This window comes from Pteropus medius, unplaced genomic scaffold, assembly GCF_902729225.1.
Source record: "Pteropus medius unplaced genomic scaffold, Ma_sr-lr_union100, whole genome shotgun sequence".
Lineage (NCBI taxonomy): Eukaryota > Metazoa > Chordata > Mammalia > Chiroptera > Pteropodidae > Pteropus > Pteropus medius.
The window spans coordinates 4,499,842-4,518,671 of record NW_024352785.1 but is presented as its reverse complement, the minus strand read 5'-3'; the positions used below and the strand labels follow the sequence as shown (position 1 = coordinate 4,518,671).

General features: G+C 33.9%; 1 protein-coding gene across 1 annotated transcript in view; it reads left to right on the top strand.

The window, feature by feature from the left end:
- The window catches only part of FBXL17 (F-box and leucine rich repeat protein 17), a 439,190-nt gene that overhangs the window by 281,767 nt on the left and 138,593 nt on the right, over nucleotides 1-18,830 (top strand). Inside the window, exon 7 of the mRNA XM_039848409.1 lies at nucleotides 5,222-5,298. Coding sequence (XP_039704343.1) covers nucleotides 5,222-5,298 — 77 coding nt within the window. The remainder of the gene's footprint in view (nucleotides 1-5,221; nucleotides 5,299-18,830) is intronic.

Genomic DNA, 18,830 nt, shown 5'->3' with positions numbered 1-18,830 from the left:
TGTATATGTTTACTTGGTAATTTACTTCTTTTTATACATAGAAATCTTTTATGCAGTACGTTTTCTGAAAGCAGGGTATACCTGTAAATCATGGCCATTCATTTGCTGCACTGGGATTGGATTATTCTTCAGTAAAACTCGATTCGAGGCTCTGAAAAAGTCAGATAGCATTCATTATTCTTTTTGTAAGATGCCAAATTGTTTTGGTGAGTTCGGCTATCATTCGAATGACCCGTGTATGAGTTAGTCAGAATGAGCTTATGTGCCACAGAATTGGACCAAGTTTGCTCTCTCGTTGCTCTTTTTAGATCTTATAAATTCCTTTTATTCCTGTTTCGTGTGTGTGTTAGTGTGCGTAAGTGTGTGTAAGAGAGAGAGAGAGAGAAAGAGAGAACTTCTTAAGGGTAATATAACATAGGGTGGCTTGTTTAGTTTTAAGAAATGATGAAAATGAAGCTCTATTTTTGAAATCCCCAAATAGATTACTCTTACGATGTATTTGTGTTTCAGGAGTTGTATGGTTTGATCTATGTATTTATTCAACCTTAAACATGCCTAGCTCCCTGTTGCACTTATTTGCCAATTACTTGCAGTACTCTTTATACTTTTTGTTTTAAATCTGTGGGGTTGTTTTGTCTTGTTGCATTTTTCTTTTGCTTGAAGATATATCTATTATTCAAATATAGAAGTGACTTAGGAAAGAACATCCAAAAGTTTATTTAGAAATTCACCAAGCCACATACTAATGCATCTCTAATGGGGACGTTTCTTTTCACACCTCTAAGGTGATTGAGCCTGTCCTTTAAAGTGAGATTTGCAAACCAGTGTCTGGCAGCTCCAATTAGCTTCTTTTGGGCTTGAAGCACATCACAAACAGTAACAAGGTCTCCTAGGACACTCCTCCTGCAAGCAATGTAGTCATATTTCCTCATTAGTTCTTTTCAATTGTCACTAATGCCAAGTTCCTGCTTTTGAGTAGGAGACAAAAAATGTAAAATTTGGTATGTATGTAGAATGGGCCATTGTTTTCCATAATTCAAGGCTCTTTTGAATTCCTTTGATAGTTTTGAAGCTTACACAGCTTAATTCATTAACCTTTACCCTTCACATAAATCAGGTGATTAGGAATCTATTGCTAAGGAGACAGATTTTCCCTCCACTGAAACTAAGTACTGCCTTCTCTTCTTAAAAAAAAAAAATCCTATGTAGTTCACAAAAAGCAACCTTTTTGTTGCTTTTCAAATTTCATCAAATGTTTCAGGTACATTTTAGAATATCATCAAAATCAAGTGAGCATAAAATTACATTATTATAAAAAATAATTCTGAATGCTTTGGAACAGGTTTTCTGGCCCTTTTCAGTATTCTAAAGGAGTTTATATATATGTACTCAACAGCTGTTACTTAAGAATTTACAATGGTTGCAATTTTTAAAAAATTCTCTTCTGAACCCTGCCAAAACATAAAAGCAAGAAAATAATCCGAGGGAGGCAATTCAGAATAAACTAAAATATATTTAAATTAACCTAGGACATTTGATTTGGAGAAATTTTTCATATAGGCCCTCATTTTTAGAGAATGATGATGTAGGGCTCCTAAGAAGGTAGGTGGTGGTTCTGTGGTTCCATGAAGGTGAGACGAGAATGCATGTCTTCTGATTCTTTATTTCCTCCTGTTAAGACATGTCTCCCTTTATTTCCCAGAACTTGAAAGATGGTTTATTATTATTTATTAGTAGAAGTAGGCTTGTGTTTGATGTTCATGGACTACTTTAACAATATTTGCTATTCTGTGTTTTTCCACTATGCCATTTTATTATATTATGAATTTCTACTTTATAATCTTGCAGATTGTTATTCTCCTTAGGATATAGTTCTTTCCCCAAACTTTATCATTCCTGAGGTTGTCATGTATGAATTGAGAAATCTTTAAATGTACTGACCCATCGAGAGTGTGGTCATATGGTATTCTGAGGTTTGTCTTTAGGGATGGTGGGGACAGTGGTGGAGGGGAGGGTAGAATGGTTAAAACTTGAATTCTGGATTATGTATTTAGGAGCTCATTGCTTGTCCCTAGGGACAAAACTGTAACTTATTGCTGAGACTAATGAATATTCTCCGGTGTGATATCTATGGAGAGGGGATGGAGAAGTAAAGGTTTTAAATGTGGTCTTTGGTTCTGTCACTCTTCTTCTCACTTACAGATAGATTATCACTTTGCAAATATTTCTTCTTTATTAGGACTGTTTTAAACATACCCCTTTAAAAACTTGCTTCAATATGTGTAGCTTAAATCATTTTAAGTTTAAATAATTACTAAGGTTTAATTTAAATAATTACTAAGCTTTACTACCTTGTTTTTTGCCTCCATACAATCTATTTAGTGAACTAGGAAATGCTCTTATGTTAATACACTCAAGGTCATGACTAGAGCCAAGAGTCTTTTAAAACAGAATAGAATTATTTAGAAGAAACGTGGGCCACAGACTCGTGTTATGTTAGGATACTTCCCATGAGTGTATTATAGAATGGAGTCTAAAAGTTTCCTAAAGAAAGGACAGTCACCACCCACGATCTCTCATCATGACCTGCTATCAGCACAGGCTGCCCGGGAAACTAGACCTAGACTAATCACAGGGCTGCAGGCACCAGCCAGGGAACCGATGTGGGGTTCCGTTTCCATCAATTTGCAGTGAGAGAATAATGCAAACCACTTCCATTTTTAACTCTCAAAACAATAGTTATTTTAACTATTTATTTAAACCACTCAATTTTGTGTTTTAATATTATATTAAGAGTTTCAATCCAGATTCACAGAACTTGGAGATTCTCCAAATATCACATCTGTAAGTGATGTGATCTTTAAATTTAAAAAAATTAAATTTCCCTACAAATCTTCTAAGGAATAGTTTTGTTTTTTTTCTCCATGAATTTCTATTTGAAGAAGTTATGTTGTGCATAACTTCTAGTACACTGTAATTAAAAGTGTTTAGAAAACTATGTAACTGAGCTTTCAAAAACAACAAATATCCTAAGTGATCCTTTGTAAAAGCAAAATGCTTTTCTCTTATATTCCCCACACCCCCCTCCGCCCCCTCTTGGTCTAAAAGATACTTATTGCTTACTTCTAATCATGTGTTATCTCTCGGCTGTTGCCTCTTGCATGCATAAGCTAAATATATTTGTGATATCTATCAACAATAACTTTTCTCTGTCATATAGGGAGGAAACCTAATGTTCGTGGCCTTTCATCAGTTTTAGGACAGTTTTCATCCAGTGATTTATTATCCTGTTTATATGAATACTGGTTCTTGTTGCCTATGAAATAGCATTTGATCTGGCTTGTGCAGCAAAATCAATATGTATTATTTGCTGTTTTTAGTCTGCTCTGTGTGTCTTTAATGTTCATATGTGCTTGTAGCGTATCTAATATAGAATCAAATGGCAGGAACTCAAATAGGATATTGCATTTGTTTAGAGTTTTTTCATAATCAAATATAAAATCAGGCATTTTGAACTATTTGAAAAGAGCATTATAAAAAAATAAATGATATAAACATTTCTGTACTAATTTACTTCATTTTGTGGTGATCATACAAAATGTTGAATCTGCTAACTTTTTTGGTAGGTGATGGAGGACAGTGAGATATGTATCTTTGATATGATAGAAAGTAGTCAGACTTTATTTTTAACTATTTAAGATTTGTAATCATGTATGGCTTTCATTTTTATCCTTAGCATGTGAAAATTACTTTTCACATGCTAAAACTAATGGTCATTGCTTGTAATGTTTCATTTCTGCTTTTATCTTTTTTAATGAGTTTATTCAAAAGTTACATCAAAGCCAAATGACATGAAATTAGGTTTTTAAATTTATCTTCATAATAAACTGTATCAATCATAGTCACGTTGCGTTAATGTTTTAAATTTTGTTTTGTAGCCATGGAAGACCTTATCAATTTTTATCATAAATGTTTTTTTAAATAGCCAAAAATGAATGTGTACTCAGTTATTCTGAGGAACTTTGAAATGTTTATCATTCCATTAAAACTATATTCCATGAAAACAATTTAAAAGAAAAATATGCTTTTTCTATAACTAACTTAACCTTCAATAATGAATTATGTGAAATGAATTGTTTAAAATATCTTGACATTTTATGAAGATACCTACAAATAATCCAGACAGCAAATAAAATATCTGAAAGACAGAGATGGATACTCAGTAATTTTTTGATGGATTATACACATAGGTATCAAATTACTTGATCCTTACTTCCTAGAAAAGGTTAATGACTCTTTTTGCTTTTACCCTTTTGCTTAACCGTTATTTATAAAGATTAAAACAGGAACTGCACTGAAGGATGCATATGCCTATGTGTCACTATGACTGTACAGGTTTTTCTGATATTATAGGGGACTGAGCCACAAAATGGACTATGTTGTTAATCATTATTTTTAAAGTTCATTCAATTCTGCACTACATGTTCCACTAGGGCTATTAGAGCAGAGTGCACCATTCGAAAACCTTTTAACTTAAACCAGAAAAGACTATAAATCTTACATATCTCTGTCTATATTATTAAAATGTCCTGCACCTATGCAATAATTCATTTAAAATATTAAGAATAAAACATTTTAAAGTAAAAGATTTTAAAGTTCTTATGTGTGCAGATTTTTCCTTCTATAATCAATATGTTATAGATTTTTAAAACATTTATATTTTATGTTAAATAAAATTATGTCAAAAAAATGCATGTTTCAGTGTTATCAAACCTCATATTAATAATTGAGCTATGAGCAGCAATATTACTATCCACCTATAATGATCATCCATCTATACTCTCCAGTTTCATTATCATTACTTTATACTATTTTATTGTATAAATGACATATGATTATTATATAGCATATATTTACTAGTCTTTTACTACCAAATGTAACATTACTCTTAAAAGAATATCTCTTTCTTCATCGCTTTGGTTTTAAAAGATACACCAGTCATAAATGTATTTAATTAAAGCCATTTACATATTAGAGCACCTGAGTTTAAACCAGGGAATATAATACCTATTCCTGAAACACCTTGAAAGAGATTTGTTGAAAGAAGAGAGCTGTGACATTCATCGTATGCTGACCTCTTCCTGTTATAATCGTGGCCAAACTCTTGCTAATTTAACTTGAAACACATTAGTGTAACTCACCACTTTTTTGTGTGTTTCAGGTGTGTGGAGGTCATTGCAAAGGAAGGACAAAACCTGAAAGAGCTGTATTTGGTATCCTGTAAAATCACAGATTATGGTATGTAATGAGCCATTGCTCTAATCCTTTTCATGAATAAAAAGTTACAAAATCTTTGACAGATTTTTAAAAGAAATCAAGAGCAATATCTCGTAGAGACTTTTTATCTTTATCTGTGCTAACTCTGATCATAACTAAAATCCAAAAGGTTAAGAAATCATGAGGCTAAGAACCAGAGTAAAATTAATTCCATGCGCAATCACACACACATGTGCACACACAGACACACACACACACAGGATTAAAGAGTATGGCTAAAAGCTATACAGTGAAAATAAATATCAGAATGATTAAATATTTGATATAATAAATATAATTAAAGAAATTATCGCATTGAGTTGATTTGCTTAATTTAGTGTCATGTTAAGTGCACTCCTGCTGACATTCCAAATGCCAACCTTCTTAAACCAGGGAAGCTTCCATGTTTAGATGTATGGGAAGGAAAGGGTATACATTTGTATGCAAAAGTTTTAATTATCTTAAATTTCAGTATCCTTTAAAGTGGAGAAAAGCAAGTTGTTATATAAAAATATGAAACGTTTAAAATCATCCTGTTGAAGAAATAAAGAAAAATAACCTAGCCTTTCCTTTTTTGTTCAGTTTTATATTTTTTGGAATTAATTTATGTATATAATCTAAATGTAGAGTTTTTGCCAGATATTTGGCTTTATGAGAGACCGAAATGCTTTCCTTTTCTCTCTTCTGATTTTTTAATTTGTTCATTTATACTTGAGAATATGCTGTCTACCTTAGGGAAACTAATAATACATTAAGTTTTTATTGTTGACTCTGACATGCTAATAAATGACTCCAATCCCAGGGTGTCATGCTGACCATCTGCCCTCGGTGGATGAGTTGCATTTTACCAGCTACTAAATTCATCCTTTGAAAAAACTCTACTTAAGCAATAATAGAAAATAACGTTAAAAAAGATTTGGCTTAAAAATAACCATAATTTCTTTTCAGAGTTTATTTTTTGAGAATGGTAAATGTGTCTTATGTGAATTTATCCATAATGTTTCTGGGTTGTTGGTTTTTTCCTAATTATATCATGTAAAAGGAGTGTTTTGATATGTTTTTCTTTCCTTGTAGTTTGTTTTTTGGTTTGGCGTATTAAATTACCACTTAGACACAGTAACTCTAAAACCTCCACTATCTCCCCATTATCTTGGCCTTAGAGGATTTTCTCTGTCCTACACAGGGCGTGTGCTCAGTACATAGAGATCTGTTAATTAACTAGTACATTTAAAACTCTTTACTTGGCATTCAAGGTCTTTTAACATTAGTCCTTCACTTGCCCCCTCCCCAGTCCTATTTCATATTTCTTCCCTTTACCTATTCTCTGCTAATGTCAGATTGCTAATACCCAGGAGAGCTATGAATTAAGTTTTTTAGAATGAACTCTTCGAGGTCCTGCAGTGGAAAATATTCTTGAAATTACACTTTGTTCCAGCACCTGTTAAGTTAGCCAGTGCAATGAAATGTTCCAGAAGATATGGAGAAGAGAAAAAGCTTTGCACTTTGAGACAGATCTGGGGTCAAGTTCTATCTCTGCTCTTTGTTTTTTGGCCTTACAGAGGGGAAGTTCCTTCACATCTCTGAGGCTCAGTTTCCTCATTTGTAAAATGGGGAATTGATGTCTGACTTCATGCTTCTTTGTGTACTCGGCATCCAGTTTAGTTAGCACAGTGTATACTTCTAATAATTGTTGCTTTCCTGCAGAAGGGGGACAGAGGAAAGATTCACACAAAATTCTTCTACCTTCTTTCTTTTCATAGGTCTCAGAGATGTTTTTGTTTTGTTGTTGTTGCTATTGTTTATTGTTACTGTTTAGTGATAGTCTCATATTCTGGTATTTTGAGATTTTAGAATTTTTTTTCTGTTGATGTGAAAACTATATTAAAACCTTGCCAGTATGGTTTACATTTATTCGTATCTCTGAATCATTTAGGCCTGTGGTTCTCTGCACATTAGAATCACCTGGGAAGTTTTGCAAGCATACAGATAGATGCCTGTGCCTTACTTGAGAGTCAGAATTTCTGAATAGGTGGAGCCCAGGCAATGATTTTGTAAAACCTGCCTCGGTCAGAACATAAACCAAGGTTGAGAACAACTGATGTAATTCAGTTGAGGGAACCAGAATTTAGCATTTTGGGAACTTCGCCCCATGATGACAAGAAATCTATCATGATTTTCTTCATACCTTAGTCCTTCCAGTTTTCAAGCTCTCTGCCCTACTTTGTCTCCTCCCGAGGTTTTAGATATTCCGAGGGTTCAAGGTGGAAGTCTCAGTGCATCTCTTGGTTCTGTTCTTCAGAATGTTGAGAATGAGGGGAAAAGGTCAATAGTTTATGAGAGTTTAATATAATTGCTATTTGGTTATAAAATTTAAACAAATTACTGAAAGCTGGCTCAGCTCATCTCTTTTTTTTCTAGTTTCATGCCAATAACACATGAATAATTTTTGTCAAAAAGACAGCAAAAAGGATTATTCATTGTATCCAGAGAAACAGCGTGTTATTGTAGGTTACTGCTCTGTTAGGAGAGGCTGTCAGCAATCCCTTACCCTATGTTAATTATAAATTTTAAGAAGGAAAAACAGATGCCTTTTTCTTCCTTAACTGGATAAATAGAGACATATTCTATAGAACTTTTTTGATTATTGAGGCTACTTAGAAATTGTCAAATTTGGTGTACACCTGATACTAGGAGAATTCCATCCTTAAAGAGACTATTCTCTAATTCTGCTCCCTACTCACATTCCAGCTAGTTAGTCTCCTCTTCTCCTCCTCTCTTCGTGGTACATGTTTGTGCATGTTTTCAGTACAGTATACTGAGATTTTTGAAGTTTTTTGTAGGATGTATTAATTCAGAAACAGCAGCTTGCCTGGCATAGCATTTGTAATTTTTGTTAAGATTCTCACAGATGTTAAATGTGATATTATAATACTGAGCAACACCTGGCCAGGCTGTTATGAAGTTATGTTCATTTTAATTTGTATATGATATAGTTGCTGTGAAGAAAACTATCATTCTAATAGTCTTCTTATTCCCCAAGTTGAACATAGATATTTATGGTAAAGGATAGCAATTATAAACAAATCAATAATTCAGGCACAGCTAAATAGAAAATACAATTTTGAGAAATTGCTCCCTGAAGAGAAGTCTAATATTGTCACTCTTCTATCACTGAACAAATATATGTTAGAGTCAGTATTTTGGGAAAAACCTCAAACGTAAGAGTCAGAGATGAAGTTAGAATTCCAGCTTGGCCTCTTCTTCTCTTTGAGACCTTGGGCAAATTACTTAACTTCCTAGTTTTGTCATCTGTTAAGCACATGATAATACCATAAAGGTAGTGCAAATGAATATGCAAAATCTGTGTTAATCCTGGTGGCATAGTGGATACTCATACCAGTCGGCAGTTCTTATAATAGAACCATTTCTTTTTTGAAGAAGAAGAATCAGCCTTCCTCCTCCCACAATTATGGCTTTTCTGTTTATGGGACTCATTATTTAGGAGTTTGACCTATATTAGACTATACCTGCCTAATTGACTTTCATACCTAAGCTATCTAAATCAGGTTCTTATTGGTAGGGAATAAAGAGAAAGCGATATCAAAAAAGTTTAAAATATTTAATTCGCTATGTTAGATTTCTACCCTATCTCTTGTGTGTGTTACTTTTTTTTTTTTTAAACAAAATGAGCTTTTATTAAACAAAGCTGGAGACATGTATTAGTTAGCAAGGCTGGAGTTACAAAGAGATCCAAATAATACTAAGGTTAAACAAGAAAGAATTTTGTTTTCCCTTATGTAAGAGTCCAGAAGTAAACGATTTGTCCAGGGTGGTAACATTGATCCATGTGGTCATTCCGGCATCTAGGCTAGTGAAATGTCTTCCGTCTTTATCACGTGGCTTTCCTGTCTAAGCCTAAGGTGGCAGCTCCATTTATTACCACTTCCTGTAGTGGGAAAGAGGAAAAAGTAGAAGATAGTTTCTACATGCAAATATGAACCTAAATTTGTATACCTTTCATTTTCGTTTGGGTAATTTTCTCTTGGCTCCCCTTACATTTTTCTTTGTTCTTATGATAATTTGTCAGTGAATAGTGTCCAACCACTCTCCATCAAACATTTTTCTGTTGAAAATTTCCCTCCTTTGGAAAAGTGTATCTTTATGATTAAAAGGAATGAAAGAAGTAGAAATCAACCTGTATTATTTAAGCTTAGAGAGGCCAGAACCAGTCTTTCTCTTGGGCTACAGGGCATAGAACATGTGGTGCAATAAATTAGATGGATGAATAAAGCACTTAGCTCCAGTAGTATCTCCATAGTGAATTTTACCAGCGTGACCCTGTGTCAAGAGTCCTTTATTAAAAGGACCCAGGTTTCTTTCTGGGTTGTTAACACATTTCTTTTGACGTTAGCACCCTTCAGCACCCTAGAACACCATAGAAGATATCTTTTTGCTTCCCTGCTCAAGTTGTCAAATAACCTTTAATTAAAGAGGACTGTAAATGCTCAACTACAGATACTGGAGTTTGGGGCCTACAAGGTCACTAATAACCCACAGGTTCACCCTATGTCTCTCTACATGCTCTCTGTCACTTCCACAGGCCCTGGGGCTGCTCTCTCTGTACAGTCTTTGGCTGCACCTTGTTCTCCTTGGTCCCAATGCTCTTCTGCTGGATCTGGGACTTTTAAACCTAACCCAAAGCTTGCCACAAAAGCTTTTGGATTACTCTGGACAAAAGGTCTCCCAAATCAAGGAGGTTTTTGTCCCCATGATTATCATTTAAGATGTCAATTTCAATTGGCCTGACATTCATTCTGTCGATAAATATTGATTCAGCACCTACTATGTGCTGGGCTCTGTGGTAGATGCAGGACATGAATAGTTTCTATATTCCTGGAGCTTTCATTCTGGTGGGATAGAGAGGGACAGGGTTAGCCTGCTTATTTAAAAAAAAAAAAAAGTGTAATACATCTCCTTCTTCCAGACAAGAAGAATGGCAGGGAGTGGGCTGCAGACATTAATCTTTGCTTTGTGTAACCCACACCTGACTCCAGCCTTATTGACCTCCTAACACAATTGAAAGATTAGTGGGTTGTATGTTCCCAACTTCTTCTTGGGATACAAGCCCTCTTTAGTTGTTAGTTAACCCAAGTCGAGACCTGGGATACATTATTAATATCAGCACACTGAAGACATACACACACACAAAATCTCAACAATCATTCTGGGTTATACTAGGTATCAAGAGTGCTTCATCTTTTCTTGCCAAACCGACACTAATAAATTATTCAAGAAAAAAATCTTATACCAAAATTAACGTTGCTTTTTACTATATCATCTTATTTTATATATTATTAGGTATGCATTACATACAATGATGTTTTACTTAAAATTTAATTCCCAGTTTTCCTCTGTTTTGCTTCATTTTCAAGTTGTATTTCAGACAGCTACAAGATTGCTAGCTAAGATTCAACTCCTTTTGTCAGCAGGAATAACTCTAATATTGGTTATCAAGTGACAGAAAAGAACTTCAGAAAATACATTTGCAAGTCAAAAAGAATGTCTTATTGTTTACTGTTGATTATTCACATTTTCCATTCTATCATTTAAATATAGATAGCTTATGTTGTTTCTAACAAAATAATACTAAATTGCTAAATCTTCTATTGTTTCAAATTTCCCTTTTTTGTATGTCTATCTAAAAGTTATTTCTCTTTACTTCTACTTCTTTATGTTATTGCTGGAGTTCCTCACTACTGGATTTCTAGATTTACTGTTGTTTTTCATCAGTATCAAGTATTATGTTTTTGTTTTGTTTTCCTGCTTCTCAGTAATGGTCATGACTGTTCACCAGAAATTTGAATTTAATTATAAGTTTTACTAAATGCTTTTATTTGCTCAACAACAAAGAAATTGTTTTTTTCCCTATTTTCTAGGTCACCCTAAGACTGCAGTTTTATAACCTTGAAATAAAAGACTGAACAATAATAACAATGCTTACCAATGCGTTTTTCCATAGTAGACTAAAGATCTCAAATCTATTGAGAAGGACTTCTTAAGACATTTCTTCAAGGAAATACTCCTATAACTAATTCAAAGGTCAACTCTAGCTTCATATATAATAGAGATTTTTTTAATTAAAATCTTCTAACCTACATTTAGAAGACAAATGGACCGATTTCTGTGTGCTTGCTCCTAAACTTTCTTATACCTCCAGATACATATAAGTTGATCCAAATTAACTTATTATTTTTTATAACTAAATACTAAATTTCCATATTAACTGAATTAATTGCAATATTAACTTTCAAACTTTCTCAATTATTTTTAGCATTTCTAAAATATGTTTTATTTTCGTTTTAATTTTAATTAGCTGCTTTTAACATTAAAAGAATTTATTTCAGTCACATAGTCATTTTTCACAAACTTTCTATCTCTCACCCTTATTACTTAGTACCCTTGAATATGCAGACTAAGCATTTGTTTTCCTTGTCCTCTGCTATAGAAAATAGAATCATTGTTCATCATTATCAATATTATATAAGCGATGAATAGAGCTCAAGGGTACAGCGGTGAATACCAAGATATTTGCAAAAATACTAGATTTCTAGTATCCCACATAAGAAACAACTTCCTAATATTTAAAACTTCTTGAAAATAGATGTCTTAAGTGGTAGAGAGTTCTCTATTACAGCAGTTATTCAAGTCGAGATAATCTTTTGAGGAGGATATGGAAAGATGGAAGCATTGCATAAAGAATTGATCTATACGATGGTTTAAATTCCTTCTTAATCTTGCACTGGTTTTGTGTTTGTTTCATTCAGCAAGTATTTACTGTCTGTGGGCTGGCTGGGTGCTGTGGAGAATACAGAGATGGGTGAGAAGCACATACTCTTATATTGAGAAAAAAGATAAAAGCAGAGAAAAATTTTCTACCATCTTAAGCAATGTGGTAGTGTCACATTTTTAAAAGGCCCTACAAGATACAGGGGCTCAGAGTCATCAGAGATTAGGGAAAGATTTGCTGTGTAGGAGGCATGGGAGGACAGGGATGAGAAGGAAGGGCATTTGAGGTAGTACAGCCCTAGGAAAGGCTCATAGCAAGAACAGGTGTCTGAATGGATGAGTTTGTATGCACTGGTTAATCTAAAGAAAGAATAGAAATCATCCCAAGTGATTACGTGCACACACGGGCAAATTTTGAAGAAACTTTATGAAAATATTCTAGTTGAAAATTCAAGATAAGTTCCAACTTTCATCTCGACTTTTCCTGTCTTATTCAGCATTCCCATGGTAACAACTTCACTTAACATATATTATATAAAAGGAAACACTCCTTTGGGTTTTAACTACTGATTAAGTATCCAGTTCATTTGAAAGAAGTCAAATGTAAGCTTTTATACCAATAATAATAATGATAGAATAGTTAACATTTATTAGATGTTTTCTGTATTATTCATTTAATCTCCTAAACACCCCCACTTTAGCTAGGTACTATTAATATTCAAGCTTACAGATGTGGAAGTGAGGCCTGAAAAGGCTCAGGTTTGTGAGTAATGGTATGGTATGGATTCAATAATAAGTCAGTCCCTTGCATTATCACTCGTAGGTCAGTGACATGCTTAGGTTCATTACTAGAAAGCTTTGTTGGATTTTCCCAGTTGTCAGAGTTTTAAAAATATAACTGAATCTCATACTACCATTGTTGTCCATCTGCACATAAAAAACCAATGTCACAAAGCAGCTATCCCATGAGATCTAATTATATAGTTATAGAACTTAATAGGTTTAATGTGCTTATTCACTATAACTTCGTTATGCTGACAACAAATACCGGTTGCATGCTGTGATTAAATAGTCCTTAGCCGGAAGGTAGAGACTCTCATTGATGTTCAAAGTATATTCATGTATTCAACAAATGTTCTCTTAATAACTAACTTCAAAACTATATAATTCTTCATGAGTTAATTTTTTTCTTACATTCTCTTTCTACATTATTACGAAAAAGTTATAAAAGAAGAAATATTATTACTTTTTTAATAGATGAGAAATTTGAGCCTAGATGGGCTTTAATTAATTAGCAAAACTGGAACTAAAATCTCCCCACTACAAATTGGTTACTGAATTATGTGTGAGTAACTTCTCAAATATCTTTGCTTTTCATATAGAGATGATTTCTTCATTTAAATGATCCATTAAAAGCAAATTTAGCCAACACTAAATGACATAATTTCATAGCAGTTTTTTAAAGTACAGATACTTCTAGAGATATACAATTGTACCATTCTCAAAAACATAAGCAGCTGTTCTCTTAGGTTCGTCTTCCTTAAACTTGAGCTCAGAAGTTCCCGGAGCCTCAGTGTTGTCATCTGACTCAGTTACCCCTTACTGTTCTTCCCGTAGGAGAGCCTCCTTCAAAAATGATCTCTGAGAAGTCAAAATTGAATTGCTCTTCAGTATGGCTTTGCTCTGTCTCCTCTATGCTCTTTGTTCTTCATTTTCTGAGATATCATGAAAAGTAGGAGTAAAAAAGGAGGAAAGGCCCGAGAGCTGCACGCCTTCCTTCTCAAGCATCAAACAGTGTCTCTTCCACTTACAAGTACTCTTTTAGGGTTTTACCTTCTCTTTGAGATAATTTTGCCCTTCCCAGCTGATGTTCGACTAAATCTTCTGCACTATTTGCTGGTTAATTAGCCTACTTAAGACACTTGGCATATGATTTATTTTGAAAAACAAATATCTGCCAAATTTCCCATTAGAAAGTGATAGAAACACTCATAGAAAAATATAAATTAAACTTTAAAATAATTGACTTCACTATACATCTATTACTAATCATTACATCCTCTAACACTGATAAGATTAAGCTTTACCAGATGGTCTTTCTCTTTTCATTTATTAGCAAGACTTCCTGATATTAAGAGCAACTTTACTTTTTTGAGTTTTTGATTTACCTGAGTTCGATTTATGTAGGAAAGGAAGGGATAAAATGTGATTCTTCCCCTTTATTTACCAGTTTTCAAAACGTTAATTTGGTTTCTATCATCCTCCAAAGGTAGGCTATGAGGAGTTGGTATTGTTGTTTTTCTCTAATTATTATAAACTCAACAATCCATTGCAGTCATTTTTCTTATTGACATTAAATCCTGTCTTTGGTAGTGGATGCTATTTCAAGTTAGTTCTGCCTTTTTTTTTTTTTGACATAAACTGATTGTCACAAGACATACCAGGCTCATCTTGTGCATTTCATGCTAGAGATATGGCATCAGCCAGTTTTCTGAGAAACTCTGGTTCTTTGAGTCAATTAGCCTTTTTTGGAAAATATTTTATCTTCTAAGTCTATACTGCACTCTGCATCTTATATGAGTGTATTTTATGCCTCCAGCTTTAAACCTATGTCTCATCACAAGCGCAACCCTCCCATTGCAACTCAGCAACATCACTGCCAGGTGTAAAGCATCCTCATTTAGGGATTCCCAACACACTGGAAACTTCTGTTTTTTTATATCCAACACTCTCTGAATCCTACCTGCATTTTCTGCTTTTGTAGAAGTTAGGGGTGAGACATGGGAAGGAGAAGCAGTTTTAGCTACTCCATCAACTTTCTGGGATTTCCTTCAGATATTGTTTGTCTCAGATTTTCTGCATTTGTTTTAAGTAAGTGCTAAAACTGGACCTCTTGCTTCCGTTTGGAAGCAAGTAGAAAAGTATTCAAACTATATAGTCTCACATAATCTCATTCAGGGGCTTTCAAACTTCCTCATCTTACAATGGACAATACATTTCACATTTAATGTGCTTTTTAGACTGTCACTAAATTAAGTTCATCATCACTCACTAGAATGACCAGCAGATTGAAAAACATTGCTCTAATTTACTTTCTCCTTCAGTGTGTAGATCAGAACTGGATCTGTCAGTGACCCGCTCGAGAGTAGAAAACTGAGAGATTTCCTTGGTGCGAAATAAACAGTTTTTCTCAAGGTAAAAGGTGCCAACCTTCCGAAGCTTGTCAAGTCCCACTTATTGATCTTATTACCTGTTAAATAAGGGGTTAATATTCTTTCCATCTCATATCTTTGGGAGTAAAAGAAATGAACAAATTCTCTTGATGATTTTACTTTAGGATAGGTATTAAATGGAACTTTCTCCTGAGGCAAAAAAGTAGTTTCACTCATTTAATTTCCTAATTAAGTAAATCAGACTTTTAACTTTAATATTAAACTACTCATTTTAACCCTTATCCTAAAACGTTTCCTTGGATTTATAAGACTCAATCACCTAGAATTCATCTGTCAAATCTGTTCTTTTTCTTGGGTTTATCTGCATGACATTAAATAAATAGTTTGAACTTTTCAACTTTTCAAACAATTGTGTTGAGTTGACGTGGCTGATCCAGCCTGTGTGCCTCTGTATGCAGTGTATGCCTAATGCCTGAAAGCAACTTGTCTCTCATTGAGAATGACTGAGTGTGCACAGAGAAAAGGAGATTTTAAAAATTAGAAATAAGGAGTAAACAAAAGAAAATTCTCTCTGTCTTCAGGGAATTATGATACTTTTCTATTTGTAATATATATACGTACATACGTGTGTGTGTGTGTGTGTGTGTGTGTGTGTGTATTGGTCCCACTTGGAAAAAAGATAGACAAATATTCAAACTATATAGTCTTACATAATTTCATTCTTTATATATATGGCCTCTAAAATAAACTCCTTTCATTCTGATATAATATTAAAGTTGCTGGCTAAGATACTTTTATAGGGTAAATAATTTTAGAAACACAATAAAATTATATAGAAAACTACCTAAGTACTGTTTGATGATTGCGACTTGTAGCATATTTTTAATTGTCTTTATCTATTTATGAGGTTAAATTTCCCATTTTTTTCTTTCCTCCTATGTCTTCCTCGCATATGGCTTTACAATCTCCAAGAAAACAGTTTTGCTTTGAAGACATGTTATTTCCTCTCATAAAAGATTATTCTGTTCTTTTAGATTTAAGATCACAATAATATCCTAGTAGGATCCAGCCCCTTCCCTGTCCTCTGTGTGTTGGAGAATCTCTTCAAAGTCAGCCCTGAAAAGTCAGATTTGTGATTTGAAATCCAGAGGTGCTTCTCTGGTGTACCAGAGGACAAGAAAGTCATGCAAGAAGCAGCTCATGGCCAAGCCAAAAATCATCCAGAATGACATTTTCTGAAAATGTTTAAAGAGAATATATTTGAAATTCTAAGCCATTTGTATCTTATAGTGAGCAAAAACTTCTTTTAAATGAAGAATAATATATACGGTATTATAACAGATAACAAATAATAATAACAATAGCATACATATATACACATATATGTCATAATAAATAAGATTCGAGCCAATTTTTCACAGCAGTAAGGAACTTAACATTTCAGCTCTACAAAATAAGTAAAGAGTTTGAAATTCAATCAGTCCTATTTTGTGTTGAGGCAAATGTAGTTGGCTTTTTCTGAGAATCATACCTTCTGCTCTGGTTTACATAAGAAATTGGGTGAAATCCTCTAAAGCATTCATTTTCAACTTTGTCATTACAACACACCTTGCAATTTAGGTTTTGCAAATGGTTTACTTTCTTAAAAAAATATAAATTAGATTCAGTGATTTCTCTTTTTCACTCACTTGGATTCTGGTAAAATTTTCTTGAGTGGCAGGAAGAGGGGTGAGTTTATAGCAAGCATGCTGAAATTTGCATGTTATTTGTGGCTTCTTTGTTGTCACAGCTTTTAGTATATGGCACTTACCAGGATGCCATCATTAATTATTTACATGGTTGTGAAATGTATTGTTATGAAAGCCAGTCCCCTACTCCCCATATGCATATTCCCTCCAAATTTCTGTCATGCTGTTTTACTTACACAGTATTTGGTGGCTAGAGGAGATTCAGGGAATGAACAAAAGTATGTGCCGTGCCGCACGTCAATATTACCTATCGCATCGTCCCGTGGAGCAAAACACTGATCCTGGAGTTGGGAGCCTTTGAGGACAAATAGAGCACCAAAAAACACAAATATGAAGATAGACCCTTTCTCCCTTCACACACACACACAGAAATTATGTGGAAAGGCACAGCCTTTCCACAATTATGCACCTTTTCTCACGTAGCTGATACTTCGTCTCTTTCCTAGATAGACTATTGATTTGAAATCTACTCTCTGATCTATGCAAAACTAGAATTTTTAACTTTTCATTCAAGAAAGTAGTTTTTATTTTTAATAGCCTACATAGCATATACTTTTAAATTAGTTATTTTAAGATACAACATTTAAATTAGACATCTACTATAATTTCTTAGTTTTCTGGTATATGATAAGGCTCTAAAATGTTTTTTACATGCAGTGGGCTCTATAAATTTTACCTCTTTTTTTTTCAACTTTAAGAAACCAGTTGAAAATTGTAGAATTAGACTTTGGAGCCATGTAGTGTATTTTTGGACTATTACAAATCTATCTAAATCTACAACCTGCTAGGAAAGATCAAATCCCTTCCAGATTGTGATTGTAATATATGATTTGTGTAGACTTGAATCTGTCTCACAAATGCAGTTAGTATTTTCTGAACTGAGCTTCTATTCTGTGCCGGGCAGGTTTCTAACTGTGTGTGTTCAGTCCACTGATTGACTGACTGGGAGCCAAATTATTCTCACTAACACATACTCAGTTCCCAACTACTACAGCAAAAATGGACTCCCAGGCTGAAATTGGACCCTCACTAACAAAGCATGCTTTCTACCACTAGTAGTACTGACACAGTGAATGAAAATTCAATGACCTACATTCTTCCGTTTAAATCTTTAAAAATTTAAATTAAAACTTTGTCAACAGTAATTCTAACCATACTGAGGCAAAAAAGAGTGTTCCCTGCAATCTGGCAGCACTAAATGTAATTCATAACTATCAAAAATCCGTTTTTTCTGCATAACTTTTAAGACCGCTCCTGATGTCTTGAAAATTCCATGCAATTTTCTTTAAAAGTTGGTTTGGAATGCCACTGTGCATCTTGAAGCCCACATACAGTGAGTTAAATTACAGCAATAGCATATTTCTCAAGCACCATATAGTTGCAAATCCTTTATCCTGAAGTACATAGTAAAGGATTTTCTCCTTGAACAGTGAAGGAAGTTGAACTTTGGGGTTGTTTCAATTTAACACATGATGTGCTGCACATTTAAAGCTGTGTTTTGCCTTTCTTACTTTTTCTTCTTTATTCATCCCTGCTTCCCATAAAAAGAATTAAGTATGCAATGCTGATTATAAAACTGGATCCATATTATCACTATTTTCAAAGCATCCTTTCTCCATAGTGGCTTATGTAAGTACTTACTTTTCAGTGGATTAATCAAAATGCAGGCTGTTTGTTCCTCACTACGATGTCTATCACTTCTCTGTAACCATTATTGGTCTTCTTGGACTCTGCGAATGGCATCACTATTCACCTTGTTATTCTAGCCAAAACTTCGCTATCTTTGATGCCTCACTTTTCTTCATAC